The sequence below is a fragment of the Aulostomus chinensis genome, chromosome 24, assembly GCF_037954235.1.
Source record: "Aulostomus chinensis isolate RoL2024-O1b breed Wild chromosome 24, RoL_Achi_v1.0, whole genome shotgun sequence".
In the NCBI taxonomy this organism is placed as follows: domain Eukaryota; kingdom Metazoa; phylum Chordata; class Actinopteri; order Syngnathiformes; family Aulostomidae; genus Aulostomus; species Aulostomus chinensis.
This window is the reverse complement of record NC_141343.1, coordinates 419695-444000: the sequence shown is the minus strand read 5'-3', so window position 1 is coordinate 444000 and position 24306 is coordinate 419695. Positions and strand designations below refer to the sequence as shown.

The following is a 24306-nucleotide window of genomic DNA, read 5'->3' as shown; positions in this document are numbered from 1 at the left end:
GGCATGGACTACTTTTTCCTGCATCTTTTTGAGACAGGATGTGTCTGATCTTAGTGCTGTTATGTTAATGAAACAAAGCAGTCCTAGAGATTTGCTTAATGTGGGCATTAAAGGACAGATCCTGATCAAAGAGAACTCCTAGGTTCCTTACGGTAGTGCTTGGGGCCAGGGTGATGCCATCCAGGGTACCTATCTCATCAGGTAGGGTGTCTCCAAGGTGTTTTGGGCCCAGCACAAGAACTTCAGTTTTGTCAGAGTTTAATAAAAGGGAATTATGGGTAATCCATGTTTTTATTTCCTTCAGATAGGCTTCCAGTTTGGTCAGCTGATTTGTTTCATGTGGATACATTGATAAGTACTGCTGTGTATCTTCTGAATAACAGTGAAAATTAACTGATTGTTTCCAATTGTGTTTTCAGTAGATGTGATTGTTAAGCTTAAGGTACGAGGTAATGGAACGCAGGATGAAAAGTAAGGGCCTAACAAAGATACAAGTACAGGTGTGTGTGTGTGTGTGTGTGTGTGTGTGTGTGTGTGTGTGTGTGTGTGTGTGTGTGTGTGTGTGTGTGTGTGCACAATGGAGGCCAGGGAGGATAGAACATACTGATATGATTAGCCTGATGGCGTTAAGTCATACTAATGTGAAACTCTGTGGTTGTTGGAAATCAAGCAAATACATAACACACCTCTTTCGTTCTCCCAAACTATATTTGTCGTCATGTCTGTCATCCGCAAACATACACTCCAATTTCACTTTCACTCTCCCCAACACACATACAGTTGCACCACGGGGTTCCAGCCAGAACCCGCTGGCTTTGGCCTCAACCTCATGTTATGTTTACATATCCATTTTCCTTCATTTCTCATGTAGTATTAGAGCTGACTGTGTGGTTGGGAATTGGCCTGACTAAAGATAACAAACAGACTTATTAAGGGCTGGCTGATGTGACTGACGGCCGGAGAGCGGTGTGGACTCAGGTGCAGCTTTGTGAATGCATATATCTTCATAGGAATCAATGTCCCTTACATCAAAATCCTCGAAGAGCGAGTTCACGCTGTCCAAATGCTATCAGCCTAAATAGATTTAATTTTGAAAAAAGTCATTTCATCAAGGAGGGCGGCATGGTGATGCAGTGGTTAACTCTGTCGCCTCACAGCAATAAGGATCCGGGTTCAAGCCCTGGCTAGAGCACAGGGTCTTTCTGTGTGGAGTTTGCATGTTCTCCCTGTGCCTGTGTGGGTTGTTTCCAGGAACTCCAGTTTCCTCCCACAGTCCATGCAAGAGGGGACGAGGTTAATCTGATACTCTAAATTGACCGTAGGTGTGGATGTGAACGTGAATAGTTGTCTGTCTCTATGTGTTGGGCCTTCAACGGACTGGCAACCCGTCCAGGGTGAACCCTGCTTCTGGCCTGAAGGCAGATGGGATAGGTTCCAGTCCCACCCTCAACAGGATAAGCGGTAGAAAATGGATGAATGGATGGATTTCGGTGGGGTCATGTGACACTCAAAACGATGTATCCACAGAATTAATCTCTTTAAACAGATTCAGACTATTATGTATGGTTTACTGTCACTCGAGAACTTTATATAATTACGGCTTTCCAACACATCAGTCTTTAAACAGCAATTTTTGCTCCCCCACATTTAATATTCCACAGCATTAAGTCACCTTTAGCTCTCAGGAAGTTCTTTTGATTTTGTGTAGGATTTAAACAGTCATGAGAAACCTTGATAAGTTATGTAATTTGAATTTTAGAAATTGAGAAGTTTCAAGGGGAGGGGGGGATTTGGAACAGTCATAGAAAAGTTCTTCACAAATACCCCATTTATCAGGACATATGTGGTTCAGTCAAGACCACCTGTGAAGAACCCTAATTCATCTGTGCATGTGAGAATTTGCCTCAAAGTTATGGTAATTCAATTCAGATGTTCATCTTGTGAGTTACATGTCACTACATTAGCAAATTGAATATGTTAATGGAAACAAGACACACGTGCTTCGTCCCAGTGCCCCACCACTGCCGTATGGGTCCACAGCCTTGGTGTCTTGAACTACATATAGTCAACAATAAAAAAACACTTCTATCAAAAGCAAATTTAGTAACTGCATATCAAAAAAGGTCAACAAAAACTGGGAATGCATCAAACTAGGAACCAAAGTTGCAGACGGAGGCTCCAGGGACCCAGTGGGGTTTCTGAGGTCTATGCAGGTGAACTCAGTGTTTAATCCTGTTGGGTTTTTGATTTGTTCTGCTTTTCCTCAGGGACTATGATGTCAGTCAGATTAACTACATGTATGCTCAGTATGTCAAGAACATCATGCAGACACTCAACATCTCTGACGTTACCAAAGACCAGCGCTTCCCCTGGACGGTCTGTATTCTTTTCTTCCTATTCTTTCCTTTATTTTTTCTTCCCCCGAAATGACTAATTAAACTTCTTTTTTTTTGACAGAGTGAAAAACCAGACCATACCAGTAACCAGATAAAGAGTTTGCTCTGTACCCCCATCAAGAATGGAAAGAAGGACAAAGTCATAGGTAAGATGTCCTGCAGCCCTCCTCTCCATCACTGGATAAGACTGGCGGCTCATATCAGTAGTGTTGTACTCAAAACTACCAAGACAAATGCAAGGCGAGACCAAGTCAAGATCAGAGCTATGAGAAGGTCTTCTTTCTTTTGCAGACTATCATAGACTGTGGAGTAGGGATGGGCACAATTAATCAGTGATTCAAAATTGATGGTTAAGACGTTTGTCGATCACTTAAAATGTCTTTTATCTAAGGAGGCTATGTTGAGCATCAGGGGTGACATTTAACGAGTGTTAGGAGACAGAGGAAGTATTGGAAATACTCTCCTCTCTACTTGCTGCTGCTGCTGCTAATGTAAATATCAAGGGGTCAACACAAAGTTTGGTGTGGGACCATTTCAAATGCAAAAGCTTTATTGTACGTAATGACATCGGCCCCAATGATGTACCACTCGAGCAACGTACACCTGCCCATCAATGCACACGCATCATCTCAACTTAGCATCACTTCAGTGTAAGCGTGGAGGAGCTGCAACGCTAAACGGGAAGGAAAAATTACCCAGGCAATCTATAAATGTATTGACACGGATGGGCTGCCCTTAAGTGTTGTTGAGGGCAGAGATTTTTTAAGATTAATTGAATTGAACCATTACACAGCATTTCGTCACGACCCAGGATCGCCAGACTTGTTGAAACTCATTACAAAGAGTGAAAGCAGGAGCTTTTAAAAATGTTTGCTACAGCTGAGAAAGCTGAGCTAACCACAGACTGCTGGACCTCTTAAAACATCCCAAAGCCACCTTGCCATCACCTGAACTTTAATTTTTCCCTACTAATAATAAAGTCAATTTCTTCAAATGCCCTTCCCTAATGTGGAGTCCTTTTTCAAAGTTTGTTTTTGAATATGAAGTCTTTATGGTTTTTTAGCTATATTTAATTAGCAGACATCTTCCATCCAGTGTTATGTGAAAGGGGGAGGGGCCATTAACTGCAAAGATTCTAGCAGAGTTACTGCTTGCATGTCAAACTGGTTGTTTTTACATCCAATCAAATAATGTCTATTTAGCATTATCGTTTTAATAGCTCCTATCTTGGTTTCAATAAGGACAGGATGGGACTACACGTATGTGGATATTTTTCCAATCAGATATTTTCTTCCTCATTTAAAAAAAACAAACTGTCCACACCAGAGAAATATCTCTGTCCACATGAACAGCCCAAACCGAATATGATCGCCTTTAAAGCCTTCAATTCCATGCCATGCCAGGCCAGGCCAGTTGGTGGTGTTAAGCAAAATGTCAGTAATCATAGAAGAAGAATGTTATTAGCATGCGTATTCAGTTGTAATCAAACGTGGCAGTGACTCAAAACAGAAAAACAAGCTTGGGACTATCGAGTAATATTGTATGCAGCAGACGCCTTTGCGTGCTGGTGACATGCAATTGATGCAACAATGTTAAGCTGGCATGTAGAGCTGGAATGAGATCGACAAGTGCAAAGCACACATAAGTAACCCGGTACATGTCCGCCATTGTTGACATCTGGTGTTTTGCTGCAATGCACATGTACGGACGGCTTGACACTAGACGTTTGACGTCATTGCATCAACAGCAGCTCCATTCAACATAACCACACGGATCCACTCAATCGGATATTTTTTCAATCTCTCCAATTGTTATCCGTTTAAAAAAAATCTCTGTTTAAGTGGGTGAAAACACTGTCTTCTTGTGGTTGAGAGGCCCAATCAGACCGAAAAATGTGTGTTAGAAAAATATCTTATTTGTGTAATCCTGGCCTACGACACAACATTTCAACTGATGTGCCCCTCATCAGGTGCAACACCGAACATGTGAAGAGGTAGGGTCTAAACACATAGGATGGGTTGGACCCAATCAGGGTCAAAGGTCAAAGCGTCCAAGAGGTAGTTTGACAGAACGAACTGTTAAATCCTGCAGCAATAATTTGCATGAAAAAAATCATTATAATCCACTGGTTTAGACTGATAATGATAGTAAATCATGTGTGTTTTTTTGCAGGATTTGACAACTTTTTCTGTAAAACGACGTCCTGGAACCTTTGACCCCAAGTAATGACATTTAACTTTGAAGAATATTTTAACTACTGACAAAGTGTGACAGCACTACCATGAATGCTAGATTGATCCCCGGATGTCCTGAGTGCTTTGTAATTGTGGTTTTCCATGACGGCATCGTCGTCATCATCATCATTATACCCAGCTTTCAGCTTGCAGATCATAAAATTGAAGACGCATGAAGCCGCTTTTATTGTCTGCGCATGAATAGTCCTGCCACTCCATCAACAGCCGTGATTATCATCCGCATAATGAGCTGACGACAGTTGAGTTAGTGGGTTATGATGATGACTAATGACTGAGGATGTCTCTTAGTGATCAAACAAGACAGGTCCTCCTCGTCTAGCCTCCAGACTTGAAGAGACCAAGTAATTAATAGATCAAATGAAACGTTCTAAATCGTTCTCATCAGGCAAGTGAATTAAAATTCCCTCATTTCTGTTTAATGAAATCATTACAGATGCACTTTTGTGTTCTAAATCCTTGTAGGACTTTTGTCTGAGTGCAAACAAAGCTACATTATTCTTTGTCCTTTTATAATGATCATTTTATTCATTCCTTAAATATATGGGTGCTAATGTACATTAATGTGCATCAATAAGATTCATAGCTGCTCTTACTTCCACTCTGAAATTGTGTAATGCTAAAATTTGACCTGATTTAATTAAAGACATATTAACACAAGCACAGGGATAAGTCACTAGGGCTGACCTCAAAGTAGATCTTCAACCTGTGGATTTCGTATTTCAACATTTTTTATCACTAGTTGTGATACACATTCTTGTCTCAGGCCAGGAGATGGGAGGATGAATTTTTCGCTTTGTCAAAAACATTTCTTTTTTGGGGGGGATTTGTGAAGACTATCACTATAATTTTTCAACTTATTAACATCAAGGCTAGCTAAACTGCTACCAAAACACAGATATCTATACTGTTAAAGCTGACCATTCCTACTTCAACTTTGATTCATGGAACCTTGAGTGCTGTTTACACTACAGAAAGCAAGAATTCAGATTTGTTGTGTTGCAGCAGTATCTTGCAGATTAATGATATCAATTGACAATGCAACATGTCACATGTCCCCATCGTCTCTACATGTTACTCTCATCTTCTTAGTCCCTTGTGTTGCAGTCATGGAACTTCTTTGTTTTTACAGATGTATGATGTTAGCCTGGGAAGCCAGACCTACATCAAGATATTGGTCTGGAAACACACCATTGGTAGGGCTCAATCAGAGGGGTTGGACAAATTGATCTTTCAAACCTTCTCTGCATGCAGTAGGATAGCTCTATGAAGATGAAGAAGGTGACCTCGTCAGAGAAACAGCATCCGTGGAGGTGTTTCACATATGGTGTGTTGTGTAAAAGTGGGAGAAATTCTTAAGTTGTGGAGCCTGACGACAATTGCCATTTTTGAGAGAACATATCAGAATTGCAGGCGTGCTTGCACATTCAACAAGCATCTTTGAAAAACTGCAGAAAAAAAAAAGTATTTAAAAAAAAGTATTGCCGGGAGATTTCTGCATGTCATTGTGGCAGTATAGAAAACACTAGCAAAGTCGAACAGCATTTGGCAGCGGTGTCTGACCCTTTTATTGAGACTTGAACGTGACTTTCTGGTGTAGCGGCAAGACAATAATCACAAGCGGGTTTACACTGATGAGTCCCACGCATTCAGCCACCAGTGGAGCTAACTGATAAATCATACTTTTCCCATATCCAGTTGGGAAAACTCCGAAAACATTTTTCTTTAATATGAATGACTTAAGTGCCATTTTCTATTCTTCTTTCAAGGAAAAGTTTAACTTTAAATCATTCGTAATTGAGACCAACAAAGATTCGATGGACTGCTGTTCATTAGCAGCGGCCATCTTGTTTATTCACAGGAACTTCTGAACAACTGCAAAACGGTCTCAAACCTGGCGTCATGATGTTGAGCCCCCCTTCCAGCAAGCCCGCACAATGTGATTGGTCTGATCTGAGTTTGGGTTTTGCTGCTAGGAGCCTGAGCTGTGTGCCGTTAGACTGACCCTGAGGGCATATTAAATTTGCTAGCACTAGGGGCAGTCTAGATTTCTTGGCTAATGTTATGGAATTTAATTAAATGTCTAACCATTTCTTCTTCATTTGTGTGCTATGAGCACATACAGCTGAGAAAACCATCACAGCATAAGTTATTTTTCACTGTTCCTTGGCTTTTCAGGACTTTTAATTCCACAACTAAGACTAAATTTTTTGTTCATTCATACGCCTCATTTAATTAAAAAGATATTTCAGATGAGAATATAAAAATGTTCTTGCATGAGACCAAATGTATTTATGTGTGTGCACGTGCAGGTGTTTGTCAGCTGGTGAACAAGATGGATGAAGCATTGGGCAGCGTAAAGACCTTCAATCGTAATGACGAGCAGTTCCTGGAGGCCTTTGCTATCTTCTGTGGACTTGGTATTCAGAATACACAGATGTATGAAACGGTTGAAAGAGCCATGGCCAAGCAGGAGGTCACCCTGGAGGTCAGACACACACGCACACACACACACACACACACACACACACACACACACACACACACACACACACACACACACACACACACAAAAACTCAAACTTTGGGCCAGCTCCAGAAATTTCCTTTCATTTCTCAGAAAATATAACAAGGTACTTTGTGTAATGTACCCCTCTTTATATTTCAGTCGTAATCCTTCATCTGCTCTCTCTGGAACACAGACAGAGAGAGCAGGTTACTTATAGAGCAACCTGTGGGTGTGTGAGTGACAGTCATGAAGTGATGCTGAGGGATTTGTCAAGCTTCTTCTTGACACTTTCCTGCCTCCAGACAAGAACCAGTATGTTCATTACAAGTGAGCCCACGCAATCACTACTTCAGCCTATATCCGGTCTCATGAACTACCTCCAACTCTGTCGGTCTCTCTCACACACACACACACACACACACACACACACACACACACACACACACACACACACACACACACACACACACACACATGCTGTTTGCGATGTGTCTTCCCTGGCAGAGCTGTCAGGATCAGGGTGTCAGAGATGGCGTTTCCTCTCGGCTGGAGCTGACACCTGCCCCCTTCTGCTATTTTATCCGCCTAACCCAAACTGGTCTGGACCACTCTGTCCTGTTCAATGTGGCTCTCACCGAAACTAAACCTTCACTGCTGTAGCCTCATTTTGGAGCTCTCTTATGTACCAAGGGGAGGAAGCCCTGGATAATTCCCATAAAAGTAGTCATTTGTGCTTTCCAGAGTTTCATCAGATCTGCATTTATTAAACCAACCACTTAGTTTTCATCCTTGGAAGTCTTTTCTCTCATAAAAATTGAAAACCCCAATTTGAAAATTATCAGATATGTTTCCCCACCCTGGAAAATCATGGTTTGGTCCTGGAAAGTTACAGCCACAGACAAGAGACCAGAAAACAAACTCAGTCTGGATTGATAAAGAAATTGAAATGTTTGCATGATACTAAACACCAAAGAGACTGATAGCGGCAATGAGCTGATGTCAGCAAGGAGCACTGATGAAACCACCTTCCTTGCCTGTGTTGTGTGTATTGCAGGTTCTTTCATATCATGCATCTGCCACAGAGGAAGAATCTCAGGAACTCCAGGTAACTGGGGTAATTTACATTTATGGATTCAATTATACACATCCTCACATCCAGACACTTTTCATTCCAAAAAAAGATAGGGAGCTAACAGAAGATAGGTTTTGAACATTTTTTGTTAAATTTTTACTATTTATCCTATGTTGAGGTTGAATTATTCCCTACAACCATTATTCTCAAACTGGTTTGCACAGTTATGTTGAAGATCTTCAGTATCCTCTCAAAATTCTCATTGGTCTTCGGGGGATACAGATGTGCAGATCTTTGCATGTGAGCAGGGATGAATGGTGCTGCCCTGTTTTCCTGGCTGGACAAAGCGCTTTACCTGATTAAGTGGCCTCCCTCAGGTACTAGAGAGGGGATGTGTCATTTGGTATCTAGGATAGAGGCTTGCATTTTCTCCTGCCTTCCACCCAAGAGGCCACCTTACATTGAATGTGTAACATTTGAGGAAGAAAACCCTCAAAACTGTGTTGTTAAATCCTTCATTGGCACACATTTGTATCACATTTGTACACTCTAATATGCATTTACATATAAATCCTTCAATCTACAGCCTTTATACTTCATTCCTGATGTATTTGTGTGTGTGTGTGTGTGTGTGTGTGTGTGTGTGTGTGTGTGTGTGTATACGAAGGTAGCTACTGTTCCATCTGCCCAGTCTCTGCATCTGTTGGACTTCAGTTTCAGTGACTTTGACTTGTCAGACACTGAAACTACATTTGCCACCATCCGCATGTTTGTGGATCTCAACCTGGTCCAGAACTTCCAGATGAAGCACACCGTACGTATTAATGGGGCTGTTTTTTTTCTTAAAATTTTACGAATTCTTTACGAATGCATGAATATTCACTCACTGAGACTGAATCAAGAAATTTTCATTTTGCTGAGGGGCACCATTAAGTAAGAAGCTCCACTTGTACAAAAGGAATGTATGATGAAGTATCAGGTCACAAGATATCCATAGTATTGAAGACAAGGTTACCAACATTTGTGTTTTGATTTTTTAATCACCTTTATTGAATCAAGGAGGAAGGAGTTTGGGATTATTCACTGACAACATTGTAGACTAGATGGGTGAGTCATCTTTGGAGATGGACAGATAATGTTGATCTCTATGTACAGAGGAATGACCTGGGGCTTGGAATTTTCAGCACAACGGGGCCCTCTTGATTAAGCAGCTTTGCTTCAGTAGAACATAATAGTACAGTAATGAAGTATTTTTGCAGTCCAACAAGAAGTTAGCATGGTAGGGATGAAGTATTTTGCAGTCTGACAGGAAATTAGTATGGCAGGGATGGAGGTATTTTTGTATTCAAACAGGAAGTTAGCATGAATGGGATGAAGTTATTTTTTTGTAGTTAACCAGTAAGTTAGCATGGCAGGGATTAAGTTTTTCTGCGATCTACTAACAAGTCAGCATCCACCTTGACCAAAAATAAAACCAATGGGATCTTTCCATTGCAGAAAATCAGCTCTGTAGCTAACAAAATTGGATGAGACTTGCACACATTGTTCAACAAGCTCATCCACACTATTTAACAATTTGTCTTTTTTTTTAAACTTTTTTTTGTACTTTATTTTTATAGAAGAAACATAGACAACATATAGAAAAGCATAGATCGAACAGTTGGTCACCTATCCATTCATTCAGACGTTATACCGATGGAGTTACAAATAAAATGATGGCTTAATGAGCATCTCTTGTAGACATGTACACAATCCATTTTTCCCAATAGTGCAAATATTTATCAGTCTGTAGATTCAATCCTTTCCATATTTTGAATATTGGTCACAATAACGATCCAGTCTGACTCTGCCGGAGGTACGGACTGTAACCAGCTTCGAGTTATGGTTTTCTTACTGGCTGCTAATAATATTTTTAAAAGATATTTGTCTCATCCCAGTATATGGGGTGCAATATTACCCAAGTAGATTGTAGAAAAAAGAGCTGTTAATTTCATCACCAAAAATGTTTTGTATTCCTTGTGTAATCTTTTGCCAATATGGCTGAATAGCTGGGCAGCTCCAGAATATATGAAAATGGTCTGCTAGCTGTTCACCGCAGTTCCTCCAACAGAGTCCCCTGGCCGTCTCCCCTGTCTGCACACATGTTAACTGAGGGGTTATAAAATATCTAATCAGGTTCCGTCAGCAGAAATCTCTCCAGAGACCAGAACTAGTGGAAGTTGACTGCACAGAGCTTATATTCAACCACTCTTCCTCTGTGATGACAGTTTGAGATTCTTTCTCCCATTTTAATCTAAACTTATCTGTTGAGTGTTTCTTATTAGATTGAATGCAGGAGTATAGTTTTGAAACAAGTTTCCTATTGTCCTTATTTTTGTACATGTCAATAAATATGTCGATTAAGTTGGTCTCACATTCCTCTAGTGGTTTTATCTGTTTGTTATAATAAGATCTGGTTTGAAGGTACCTAAATAAATCAATTTTTTCTAGCTCATATGTATCTGAAAATTTCTGAAAACTATCAAATTTTCCCTTGGATATAATTAAGCAGTAAGAGGTGATATCCCTTCTGTACCAGTGTCAATCCTTGCAGGTTCAAATTCAGGGTCAAAGGCAATCCATCTCAATAACTTAGACTGTCCTTCAAGTGGTGGTGACTTACATTCCTTAAACCAAATACGCAGGCAGACTTTAGACCATTGGTTCAGGTGACTAGAATGCTGCTCATACAGTGTTTTACTACCCAGTATGGATTGTAACGGTATGTCTAATTGTGAGGTTTCCGAATCGCTGTATAATTTGGGTTGCAGTAGCATGCCAGTGGTCTTAATTGTGCTGCCTTGTAATAGTCTGCCAGGCATGGCAGTGATCTACCCCCTTTCTCTTTAGCCAATTGCAGTGTTTTGAATTGGATCCTTTGTCTTCTACCCGCCCATATGAATCTTGAGATCCACTTATCCCATTCATTAAATTGCGTTTGTGTGATCATTACTGGTAGGGATTGAAAAAGATACAGGAATCGGGGAAGTAGGTTCATCTTTATTGTTTCTATCCTATTGTGCATGTCTAGGGGCAGTTGAGACCATCTGTTGATGTCTGACTTGATGTCTTTACTTATGGGGCCAAAATTGCCTTCATATATTTTGGATAGCTCTTTAGGTATTCGAATCCCCAGATATTTAATCTCCTTTGAGTTCCATTTGAAATAGAATCTATTCAAAATGTCTTTTTGAGGGGAGTAAGTATAGCTTAAAATTTGGGTTTTTTGCACATTTAATTTATAACCAGAATAGGTTCCAAATTGTTTTATTGTAGACATCAGCCGAGGGATGCTAGTCTCTGGCGCTGGAATAAGCAGTAAAACGTCGTCCGCGTATCGACAAATCTTATGCTCCGAGCCCCTGACCATTATTTCTTTTATTACCGGATCATCTCTAATTGACTGTGCTAAGTGTTCGATGAATAGGGAGAAAAGAGCTGGGCTGAGAGAGCAACCTTGACAACAGCCTCGCTCCAGCTCAGTAGGCTGTGAGTGATGTCCATTGATTTTTATCCTGGCATTTGGAGACAAATATAGGGTTTTAAAACATCTAATAGAGTCATCTCTAAATCCAAATCTTTTTAATGTCAAATATAGGTACTCTCAGCAGACCAAGTCAAACGCCTTTTCGGCATCTAGACTGAGTACTGCAGCTTGTTTTCTCCATGTAGTCACATGCCCAAGTATATGCAGCACCCGTCTAATATTGTTTTGCGTCTGTCTCTCACACACAAAGCCTGTTTGATCTGGGTCCACTAGTTCTGGTATCATATGTTCTAATCTTTTGGACAGTATTGACGGATACAATTTATAATCAATATTCAGTACAGAGATTGGCCTATATGCGCTACACTCTTCTTTGTCCTTACCCTCCTTATAAATAACTGAAATAATTGCTTCCCTTCATGTTCTTGATGGTTCACCTTCTTTAAGTGTGTGGTTAGAACAGTCCAAGAGTAGAGGTACTATGTGGTCTTTAAAGGTCTTGTACCATTCGGCCGGAAAGCCGTCTGTTCCCGGTGCTTTGTTGGCCTTCAGCTTAGAAATTGCCCTTTCTATTTCTTCCTTTGTAATTTCTGCCATCAGGGCTTTATTCTGTTCTTCACCTATGGAGGGTAAATCTAAAGATTCCAGAAATGTACCGGTATTTATTTCCTGAGGGGTAGTTGTATTTGGTTCCCTATATAATTCTCTGTAGTAATTTTCAAAAATGCATTGTATGTCCTCTAACTTGTGATATGTTTTTTTTAGTTTTAGGGTCACTAATTCCAAATATGGAGCTCTCTGCCTGTTGCTTCCTTCGCCTCCACGACAGGAGTTTTCAGGCTCTAGGGCCATTCTCATAATATCTCTGCTTAGTGAATTTGGCTTTTTTCTCTAATTCCTCCTCATAGAGTCCATTTAATTCCTTTTTGATGGTATTAATTTTATTTAGGGTGTGGGGATCTTTCCCTTCTACATGTTCACTCTCTAACATTTTAAGTTTCTCTTGTAAATCAAACAGTTTTTTGCTTCTTTCCTTTTTCTTATGCGATGTGTCAGCGATAAACTTTCCTCTAATTTCTGATTTAGCTGCATCCCACAAAACACTTGGCAATACTTCCCCATTATTGTTATTATCCATATAGTCTTTAAATTCCGTCTGTACATAATTCTTGCCCGTGTTATCATTTAAAATACTTGTGTTCAGTCGCCAGAGTGTGTTTTTCTTTTTGTTGTCTAAGTGCAGGGTTAGATAAACAGGTGAGTGGTCAGAGACATTGCGAATCCCTATACTACAATCCCTAAGTCTATCCCTGTCCAAGTTATTGATAAAAAAATAGTCAATTCTTGAGTGCACTCTGTGACTTACTGAGTAAAACGTGTATTGTCCAGCCGATGGACGGAGCTCCCTCCATACATCGAACATCCCAAGCTCTGTCAGCAAAGTCTTAATTACTCGAGCGTTTGGGGTAGTTCTCTTTGATGTATTAGAGGAGTCTAGCTTACACTGTAGCTGGGTATTCCAGTCCTCCACATATTAAAACTCCAGTGGCTTCAGTGGCAATCAAATCAAAAATTTCTCTAATACAAGAAGTTTCCTGGCCAGGTGGTACACACACATTTACTAGTGTAACTTCTTTCTGTTCAAGGTACCCCTTAACAATCACATACTGACCCTCTTTGTCACTGAGTTCAGAGACCACTCAGAAGTTCACTCTATTAGGGATCAGGATTGCTACCCCTCTCTTTTTCCCATTCTTATAGCTTGAGTAGAATGTATTTTTAAAGCCATATTTTTTTAGCTTTCCATGTGCCATCTGGTTGAGATGGGTCTCCTGCCAGAATATCACATGCAGTTTTCCCCTCTTCATCTTTGCAATAACTTTGCCCCTCTTGATCGAATTGTGTAGACCATTTACATCAAGGGTAACTACCCTATATTCCTGACACTGCATTTAATCCCACCATCAACACAGGTAGGTGAATGACATGCATTTGGTGACCAAACTTGAACTGTTTTTGAACTGCAGAACCAACTCGAAATATTGAACAAAAAAACCCCTCATAGACCTCCAATTTGAAGTAACACAATACTTCTTAATGTGGGGGGAGTAGTCTAGTGAACCACCAGAGCCCCTCTTCAGTGCAACTTGTAAAGCCCCTACTCCAAGGGTGTATTTGTGCATTAAGTTCGTCAAAGTCCAATCTCTTTCCTGTATGTCTGTACATCATAACCATACTATGGGTTCAAGGGAATCTCACACAGCAATAAATCAAAAGCTGAAATTAAAAGCTGGTATGTTAGCTTCCATATCCACTGCAGCTAGCTCAGCGCATTGTCCGCCATTACCATCTACCTGTTTTCCTCGTCCATGGCCTCCTCTTCAGACACAAATTTGTCATCATTCTCCACTTTCTCGGGTTGTTTTCCCTTGCCCTTCTTGTGTTTTTCTCCCTCCATCGTTAGTTAAATCAGTATTTAGAGAGTATTTATATTTCAATTGGGGAATAAACTCTGACCGACCGGGAGTGATTATTTATGTGGCCATCTGCTTCAGTCGCTTCACCGGAAGTCTAATTAGCAATTTTTCAATGTAAATGCAATTGTTAGAAGTACAAAGCTATGAAGGCTACTACAATGGCTTCTAGGCTTCTATGAAAGAGCTACTAATCAAGTCAAGTCAGTTTTATTTGTCTAGCGTCAAATCACAACAAAAGTTATCTCATGACACTTTCCAAGTAGAGCAGGTCTACCACGCTCCTTCAATGAATTTACACCCAACAATTCTCCATCAGCAAGCACATCCTGCAACAGTGGTGATGAAAACCTTCCTTTTAACAGGCAGGAACGTCAAGCAGATCCAGGCTCAATGGGGACGGCCTTCTGCTTTTTTTGGAGGAAAGAGAGTAGGAGAGCGGGGCAGAGACAGCGACAGATAATGGAGAAAGACAGATGTACAGAAGGAAACAGAGGGGCAGATGTAAAGAAGGCGAGACAGGGAAGAGACTGATGGACAGACGGGGACGTGAGCAGGTGGAGCTTGAGCCTCTTCAGGTCTGCAGCCTCCTCCAGATCTGGAATGCAGGGAGCCTGAAGGCTCCGGACAAGAAGTCACCAAAGACACATAACTTAAACTTCACCACAACTAATTTTCAGACAGGAGTTGTTCCAATTGCAAACAATCAAAATATGTCAATCATGGTCTGGATTTGCTCTTTACTGATGCAATACAAATTGGATTCAGCTGCACTGGCACTGTTTGATCTACAGCCACAATGTCTTGTTAATGCAGGCAAGTGGTAAGCTCATTAACTTGTGTTTGGGTGCATGCAAGTAGATGGGAATGAAGGGAACACAAAAAGTGGAAGAAATGTGGTACTGCCTGTGCCGTTGATGGTGGAAATGGAATTTCAGAATAAAAATAGAAGGCCTGTCAGGTCGGGTTATGTGCGGTTTTTACTCTCGCTGACTGCATGAGGGAAATTCTGCACTGTTTGTCAGTACTCCAACAATGCAAGACTGACCACATCTCATTTTAACACCAATACATTTGTTATTAAATTAATGTGATTGCTAGGTGAGAAAAATTGACTGAATTGATTGAATATATGGGCAGCACGGTGATGCAGTGGTTAGCACTGTCGCCTCACAGCAAGAAGGTTCTGGGTTCGATCCATGGCTCAGGCACAGGATCTTTCTGTGTGAGTCTCCATGTTCTCCCTGTGCCTGCGTGGGTTCTCTTTGGGTACTCTGGCTTCCTCCCACAGTCCAAAGACATGCAGCTGGGGACTAGGCTGATTGATACGCTAAATTGACCGTAGGCGTGACTATGACTGTGAATGGTTGTCTGTCTCTATGTGTTGGTCCTGCGATGGACTGGTGACCTGTCCAGGGTGAGCCCTGCCTCTCACCCAAAAGCCGCTGGGATAGACTCCAGCCCCCACGCAACCCTTAAGAGGATAAGGAACAAGATGGATGGATGGATGGGTGATTGAATATATGGTGTAGCATTAACATAACTACATTTTATTTCCCTCTATGCTCACAAGAAAAGGTTGTCTACTCTTTTCTGGGTTCTATGAATTTGTGTTACAGAAAGCTTGCTTACCACTCCTACCTCGCAGGTATAGCCAGTTGCTATGGCGACTCAACCATTCTCCTGCTAGAGGGACAGAGGAGCAGGAGGGCTTGTAGCACAGAACCAAAATGAAAACAGAAAACATGGCAGCTCATTATAGATGCATAGCATATTGTCAGCTTTTGAACAGATTGCATGCCTGTGTGTGTGTGTAAATTAACTTAAAAGTGAATTATTAAAATTCATGTGTCTCCACAGAACACACACCTCCCCTACAAAAACCTCTCTCCTCCATCACGAGTCCATGTGAATAGGTCCTTGTGTGTTGGTGGCTGACGTCTAGAGTGCCTGCTGAGAGAGGCCTCATAAAGACAGTCTCTGATTGGAGGTGATTAGGGTCCGTCACATGAGGAGCTGTGCCCCCCCCCCCGAAACAAGACAACCATGTTCATTCTAACAGATCAAATGTTGTGAAGTCATTCATTATCATCTTCTGTGAAAGTGTAATGATCCTTGAGGAGAGAGTAATGAAACTGATTAGCTGTTTAACAGCTTGGATTTTGTTTGGTGCCTGTGATTGACTTACTTCTCCTCACGGTGAGGTGATTATTAACATGCAGTGTAGCAAACACATCATCGGTGTGTAGGCATTGATTTGTTTTTTAGGCTTCACATGCATCCTGGCATTGAAGTTCCTTTGCTTTTCTTATTTTTATCCTTTTTTTACTGCTGTAAACTGCTATCTTTCTCTGATGTAGCTGACACAAGAAAACCCAATCAGTTTACGTTGTCAAAGTGAGGGGGGCACTGTGGTACAGCAGTTAGCACTGTCGCCTCACAGTGAGAAGGTTCCAGGTTTGTGTTATGTGTGGAGTTTACATGATGAGTTTACATGTTCCCCCTGTTCCTGTGTGGGTTCTCTCCGGGTACGTAGGCTTCCTCCCACAGTCCAAAGACGTGCAATTGGGGACCAGGTTAATCCAGACTCTAAATTGACTCTAGGCGTGGCTGTGAGAGCGAATGTTGTCTGTCTCTATGTGTTGGCCCTGTGATGGACTGGTTACCTGTCCAGGGTGAACCCCGCCTCTCATCCAAAGGCAGCTGGGATAGGCTCCAGCCCCCTCCCCCCAAACGCTTAACAGGATAAGCAGTAGAAAATAGAATTGATGGATAGATGATTGTATAAGTGGATGAGGTTCATTCTCTGGACGCCAGCAAGTCTACGCATCATGGCTTCTGAAGCGTCATCAAGTGCGCATGGAGAAGGCAAGCTCAGGGACGAATTTCAGAGACTTGACTTCTTTGCATTTTATTTATCATCTTTTTTTAACAACTTAAAATCTGAGAGAAGGGGGACCAAAAATTAAGAGGAGTTATTTGAGCATGGTGTGTGTGTGTGTGTGTGTGTGTGTGTGTGTGTGTAGTCCCGTGTTTATCTCCACTCTAAATAAGGATGTGCGCAACGCAGCTCCTCAGTGAGAACTGCCAATAAATGCAGCTCCACTTAGTTGACATACTGGCAAAGAAGGTTCTACTTGTGTGGTCGTTCATGGAGCTTGAATCAGATTAATCAGTTGTTTTTCTGTTTTCCTTTTGGATTGATTTTGACATAAGAAAACATCACCAAACTTTTTGATTTTTTTTTGTTGGCTTTTTTTTTTCATTTTGTCCATTTTTCTGGTCTGGTTTTGAAAGAGAAAAATGAAAGGTTGATCCTTGGTCTTGTGATTCAACAAGTCATCAGATTTGATGCCCCTTAACACATCACAGGGTGCATCACATGCCTGCATCTTTCTTGATGCACGTTCGGCCCACAAGGGTGTTTGAATTTCAAAAAATCTTTAATTGTCACATCAGATTTTGTGAATCACATTTCATCTAAAAACTTCCTCCATGTTCATGTGTTGGCTCACACCGGTTCATTAACTTAATTCTTAACTATGACATTCGCAGAATTTATGCCAGTGGATTCTGAGCGTGAAGAAGAATTATCGGAAAAACATTGCCTATCACAACTGGAGGCACGCCTTCAACACGGCCCAGTGCATGTTCGCCCTCCTCAAGTCGGGACGCCTGCAGGTCAGTACAGACAGTCTACAGTTAGCTTAGCAGAATAATTTACTAATTTTGTTTGACCCTTAACATCCATCCATCCATCTATCCATCCATCCATCCATCCGTTTTCTTCCACTTATCCTGTTAAGGGTTGTGGGAGGCTGGAGCCTATCCCAGCAACTTTGGGGCGAGAGGCGGGGTTCACCCTGGACGGGTCACCCTTAACATCAATTGAGCTTAAGAGTCTTTTTCAAAATGTTGACCTGGCTGAGATTCATCAGCAAGAACAATCTATGAGATGACTATTCTGATTTTGTTATCACTATTTTAATGCTCTAGAGCAGGGGTCTCAACCTTTAACACTCAAAGAGCCATTTCGACTCGGTTTCAACGGAAAAGACAACACTGGGAGCCGCAAACACTTTTTATATTATAAAAATATAAATAATCTCCGTAATTTTCGGACTATAAGGCGCACCTGACTACAAGCCGCACCAGCAAAATTTAGGTAAAAACAAATGTGTACATATACAAGCCGCGCTGGACTGTAAGCCGCAGGTGTTTTAATGTTTAATTACCACATGTAAGGGTTCGTGCACAGAGGGGATTGTCAGGAACGAGATGGCTGTTTGGGGAAGCTTCCCATTTGTTAACATTTCCAACAAACAACAAGTTGCATATATGCATAATCTATAATAATAGTATGGAACATGTACCGTGCTGTGTAAACTGTACTGTATCACATGACACGTAGCGTTTGAGACACACAAACTTTCACAGCATTTGAAACTTATTTACTGTGTAGAAATAAACGGTGAGCTCTCAGCGCAGTACCATAAACACAGCTTACAGCGCTCGACGAGGCTATGCCTAATTAGTAGGGCTGCAACTAAGCACTATATTAATAGTCGATTAGTCACTGACTATTGAAACGATTCGTCGACTAATCAGAAAAAAAAATTTTTCTTAAATTTAGCATTAAGTTGATTTAATTATGTGGCAAATGATAATAAACACAAGAAAGATGTGTACAGTAAAAAATACATCTTTTATTGACCATACTGTGGATTCGTACAAAAACTACATAGAAATGTCCTGTCTCAAACCAATTAGGCCCAGTGCTCGGTCAGTAAGGACATAAATCCATAAATAAATAAATCTGTCCATATTTTAGGGACAGGCAAATAAATAACAAATCAAAATCATGTAAACATTTTTTATAGTGAAAATACACTTCTAAAATGGACAATGTATGTCATATAAACCGTATTGGCTTGAATGTTACTTGAATCTCACCGAGGCGAGTCAGACTCCGTTTCGTTCAACTGCCTGACAGGCTTCTTTATATGTTCGCTGCTTTGCAAACTTTGCTAGTAGTCTTTTTATTCACTGTATCCAGGCTAAAATGCCACCAAACTTTAGAAGTTTTGGAACGCGTACCTGATGTTGACGCCGCCATTTCTCTATGTTACCGCTCAGAGACAGAGACGCTATTGCGCATGAGCGACTCTCGGCAGAGATTATAATCAAGTGAGGTGCCAAACTCTGTTGGAAAAATGCGTCTGGCGACAATAGTCAACAATGGAATTAATTGACGACTATTTCTATTATCGATTTTTGTCGACAACGTCGACTAATCGTTGCAGCCCTTAAGTGTTTTTTAAAAGTGCCTGTAACCCAGCAGTAGGCCTAAAGGTGCCGCACTGTTGTATAAGCCGCAGCGTTCAAAGCAGGGGGAAAAAGTAGTGGCTTATAGTCCAGAAATTACGGTATATATAATTTTATTTTAATATTTGGAAATCACAATAATCTTACAATTTACAACTACAATTAAACAAATGAACAAACACAAAGAAAATACTTTGTTCAGATATTGTGCAGTTTAGGTGTCGCTGGGCTTTCCGTGCATGCCGGCTGCCTGCTGACACGTCGAGTGCTGTCAAACGTCTCTGAAGAAGGCGAATGCTGATCACCGAAATTGCACAAGGTCTGAAGAAAGAAGTTAAAAACTTTGACTTACTAAGAAGACATGATACACGTTTTTGAGACAAGTAACATCCACTTCAATCGGACACTTATAATTTATTTTCCCATGCCACGCAGAGCCGCAACATAAGGATGAAAGAGCCGCATGCGGCTCCGGAGCCGCGGGTTGCCGACCCCTGCTCTTGAGGAAAGTGCACTTGACAGGCCAAAAGATGAATATCTAGCCTTGATAAAGAAAAAAAGCATTATGATGATTTAACATGATAATCCTCTATTACTGTCCATTTTATGATGCTCCAACTGTATGGTGAAAATCAGGAGAAGTTAATGTTAATATACTTCGTCGATTAGAATCCAGACATTAACACAATTCAGTTTTTATATTCGTCTCCAATATTGTGGGAAGACAAACAGTTAGGCTGCACTTTTTTGCTGGCAATGACACTATTTAAAACCATTTTGATGGTTGAATGTCCCACGTAGTTTTACCTGTGAAATCAATTTATGAATAAAGGTCTCTCTGTCATCACCAACTACTTCACTATCCCCCTCCAGTGTCTTCCAAAATCACATGTACCTTGAGATCACACATGAGAATTAAACAAATATGGAAAAGCTGCTTTCAAATACCACCCCCCACACACACACACACACACAAACAAACACACATGGATTCAGTCTAAAACCTCCGGTATGCTTTGTCACTGGTTAAATTTACAGGACTTGGAGCTCAAGACCTTTAATATACTGTAAGATGTCTCCAGAGCTTCTGAACAGCTGGCTTGCGTCCTGGTACTGGCCCAGACAGCAATCATCCATCACCATGTCTGTCAGCTCCTGCCTCAAACACATACTCCCATGTGTGTCTGCTGTGTCAGCTATTAAAAGATGCTGGGACAGATTATTTCTCTCGCCCACCACATACTCTCACTCTCTCTCTCGCTCTCGCTCTCGCTCTCTTCCTCATACTCAGGGAGGGTTTGGATGCCTTCATGACAAAAGGTTACGTTTGCCTAGTTTGATTGTTGCCTTCTCTCTGAATCTGCTGTCTCCTGACAGAATCACCTGAGTGATGTAGAGGTTTTAGCTCTGATGATTGCGACTCTCAGCCATGACCTGGACCACCGAGGGGTCAACAACTCCTACATCCAAAGGTACAGTGTGATGCAACATACAGTAGCTGTAATTAAATATACATGCAAGCATGGTAGAGGAGTATCCACTTCTCACTTCCACTGTGTGTGCGTGTGTGTGTGTGTGTGTGTGTGTGTGTGTGTGTGTGTGTGTGTGTGTTTGCGTATGAATATGTAATGACTAGAAGCGATCACCCACTGGCGCAGCTCTACTGCCACTCTACCATGGAGCACCACCACTTTGACCAGTGCCTCATGATCCTCAACAGTCCTGTAGGTGCACTCTCTCTCTCTCTCTCTCTCTCTCACACACACACACACACACACACACACACACACACCCTTGTACTTACTCATATTTTTCTGAGAACCCTCATCGATGAAATGCATTCCCTAGCCCCTAACCCTAACCTTTACCAAAAACAACAACACTAATGCCTGACCTTAACCCAAACCTGATTCTAACCCTAAAATCAACTCTTGATCTTCAAACAGCCATTTCAAGCTGTTCCAAAATGTCCTCACTCTGTTGGTTAATGAGCAAATACACACACTCACACACACAAAATTTCTCACATACAGGCTGAGCATTAATGCAGACACACTCACTGAACAGAAGTTCAGTTAAAGTGGAATAATGTGTCAGCACATGTGCAGGGAAACATTCAAGACAGTTGTTCACCTTCTAATATGAATGTGTGCTTTTGGTGGTTCAAGATGTCATGGCAACCCAACAACAGGGCTTATATGCACACACACACACACACACACACACACACACACACACATTACACACATGATTCGTTTTTGTGTAAATCAAACCCACACTGCTTTCCCTCCTCTCTGTGTCTCTGTTCAGGGGAACCAGATCCTGAGCAGCCTGTCCCTGGAAGAGTATAAGACCACTCTGAAGATGATTGAGAGGGCTATTCTGGCCACTGACCTCGCCCTGTACATGAAGTATGTAACACATGTCAGGCCCAGATGGAAGTCTACACATAGACTTACAAGGGAATATACAACAGCAGCAATGTAGAAATCACCTGCATTTGAAAAGATATCATTTTAAAACTACTTAACAGAAAATAGTGAAGTGAGAATTAATGCTGTCAGGGGATCTGATGTTTAAATTTCATTTAAATGTTTCATTTATTACAAGCAAATAAAATAGTATAAAATATGGGCCAATTATTACAGAAATACTATGGTTCAATAAGAAATAATGAATGACATCAAAATAGCAACAAAAAAACTAGTACACATGTATATATTTTTGTCTTCTTTTACTGCCCATGACTTTGCCAAAATGAGCTGAACATAGAATTAATTTCTACATATGTAGCTTTTTAAGTTTTCTGACCACAAGCTTCAGATATAAAGATCTTACCTGAAGTTATGTTTTAGCTAAATGTCCCATTTATTGTAACACAAACGTACTGAAAACATTAGAAAGTGATGCAGCCATTTTTATTGATAATATTATCAGTATTTTTTCAAAGGAGTTGGTACCGGATGAGTCAGGAATCAAACTACCGATCCTACAGTATCGATCTACCCATCCCTTGTTGTCAGGCAGCTTTAACAATGTGAGCTGATCGGCCCTGCATCTTGTTCGTTGTTAATGCAGTGTCAAACCCCACTTGGGCCATGTTAGTTGTGGCGTGTTGTTTTTTCTTCCCATTTTTTTATGATTTATGTTAGAAGCTACTCACCTTCACTTGCTATCATATTCAATGTCTTTCCCGTTCTGGTGTCCATAAAATATGGATCTGTTGCGTTGTGCATACTATAGCGAATTCAGACAAATTTCACCACTAACAATTGTGCGGCGTCGGCCCAATCATGATTGTCACATATGACATATACATCCAAGACACACCGCAACACCGATTCAGCAAAGACTAGCAAGTGAGTGTTTTTTGGTGTTTTCTCTGTAGTCTGACACCCTGACAACCTCCTTTACTGCTGATGGTGACCAGTTTGGAGGACATATGATACTGACACTGACACACACCTGATACTATGTTGCTTTATTTCTTTACTGAATCCACATCTTGTTGTCATCCAAGCTAACTTGCTCACATACACATACATCAATGTGTAGCAAGTTTTTTGGGGCTGATACTCATGAAATATCATTGCATTCTTACCTCCAGTTCTTTGTGAAGGACTGACAGTGTCATGGTTTGCAGTTTTCACCACTGAATTCTCCGTGTCTCCCTGAATGCACCACCATTCACTCACTGGCTCCCTCAGCCAATCTCCTCTGCCAATCAACCTCTATTACTTGCACTTGTCCCTACACTATATAGGTCTCCCTTTCCCTTTGTTCTCTGCCAGATTGTGATGCTTTCATGCCAAACTCTCCAGCAATATCTCTTGGACTGACTTCCTGGCTTTGACCCTGCTTGCTCCGACCATTCCCCTTTGTCTCAGCCCTGGTTACCTCTTCTGCCCTTGTGAACTGCAAGTCTGCCTGTGTTTTTTTCCCCTGTTCTTTGCATACCCGTTTTTGCCAGTTCCATTTCGTTAGAGGATTTTTTCAGTTATCCGTTGAACCTGAATAAAGGACATTTTTCTATCCAACTCCTGTTTCAAGTATGTTGCATTTGGGTCACTACTCCCCACTGTTTCAGTCAGCCCATATTGTCTTCTACATGATACGTTGAGAGAGGTCCACAATTGTTTTTTGTTTCATTTCTTTTCCTTTTGCAAGCACAAGACTGCTAGCATCACACACAGCTCTTCTGCAGTTGCCGCTGTAATGAACATACATCGTGTGTGTGTGTGTGTGTTAGGAGGCGGGGGGAGTTCTTTGAGCTCACCAAGAACAGCCAGTTTGTTTGGGAGGACGAACATCATCGTGAGTTATTGAGGTGAGCACAAACCCTCTGACAATAAAAGTGCCATCAAGCCAAATGTGGGTTTTCCATAAATTTTATCAACTCATTTCAACAGGCAATGAAGTCAAGATAAAAGCTAAAGTTTGCTCTTACTCACAGCACTGTCACTAATGTAAACACTGTGATCAACATACATTAATGCCACTTACATGTGTCTCTCTGTGGAGGTCCATGCTGATGACAGCGTGTGATATCTCTGCCATCACCAAGCCCTGGCCCGTGCAGAAAAGGGTAACACAACCTCATCTATCCTGTGTTTGTGTGTGTATGTGTTGTTGGTTTCTCTTGCTGTCCTTCCCTCTGGGTTGTTAATTATTTCTGTAGGGGAAACTGACTACCAGGAACAAGTTCATCCTGGGTTTGACCTGCTGATTAAAATACTCATGCATGGAAGGAGC

At 41.2% G+C, this 24306-nt stretch overlaps 1 protein-coding gene across 4 annotated transcripts in view; it reads left to right on the top strand.

The window, feature by feature from the left end:
• Positions 1 to 24306, top strand: part of pde5ab (phosphodiesterase 5A, cGMP-specific, b) — an 86885-nt gene that overhangs the window by 55026 nt on the left and 7553 nt on the right. For 2 of the 4 annotated variants that reach the window (XM_086196891.1, XM_086196888.1), the window contains exons 9-19: positions 2268 to 2376; positions 2458 to 2542; positions 6961 to 7136; positions 8212 to 8271; positions 8897 to 9043; positions 17785 to 17910; positions 20932 to 21026; positions 21191 to 21278; positions 21865 to 21965; positions 23804 to 23881; positions 24076 to 24139. In XM_086196891.1, coding sequence (XP_086053017.1) covers positions 2268 to 2376; positions 2458 to 2542; positions 6961 to 7136; positions 8212 to 8271; positions 8897 to 9043; positions 17785 to 17910; positions 20932 to 21026; positions 21191 to 21278; positions 21865 to 21965; positions 23804 to 23881; positions 24076 to 24139 — 1129 coding nt within the window. The remainder of the gene's footprint in view (positions 1 to 2267; positions 2377 to 2457; positions 2543 to 6960; positions 7137 to 8211; positions 8272 to 8896; positions 9044 to 17784; positions 17911 to 20931; positions 21027 to 21190; positions 21279 to 21864; positions 21966 to 23803; positions 23882 to 24075; positions 24140 to 24306) is intronic. The other 2 variants (XM_086196890.1, XM_086196889.1) reach the window with 2 other exon arrangements.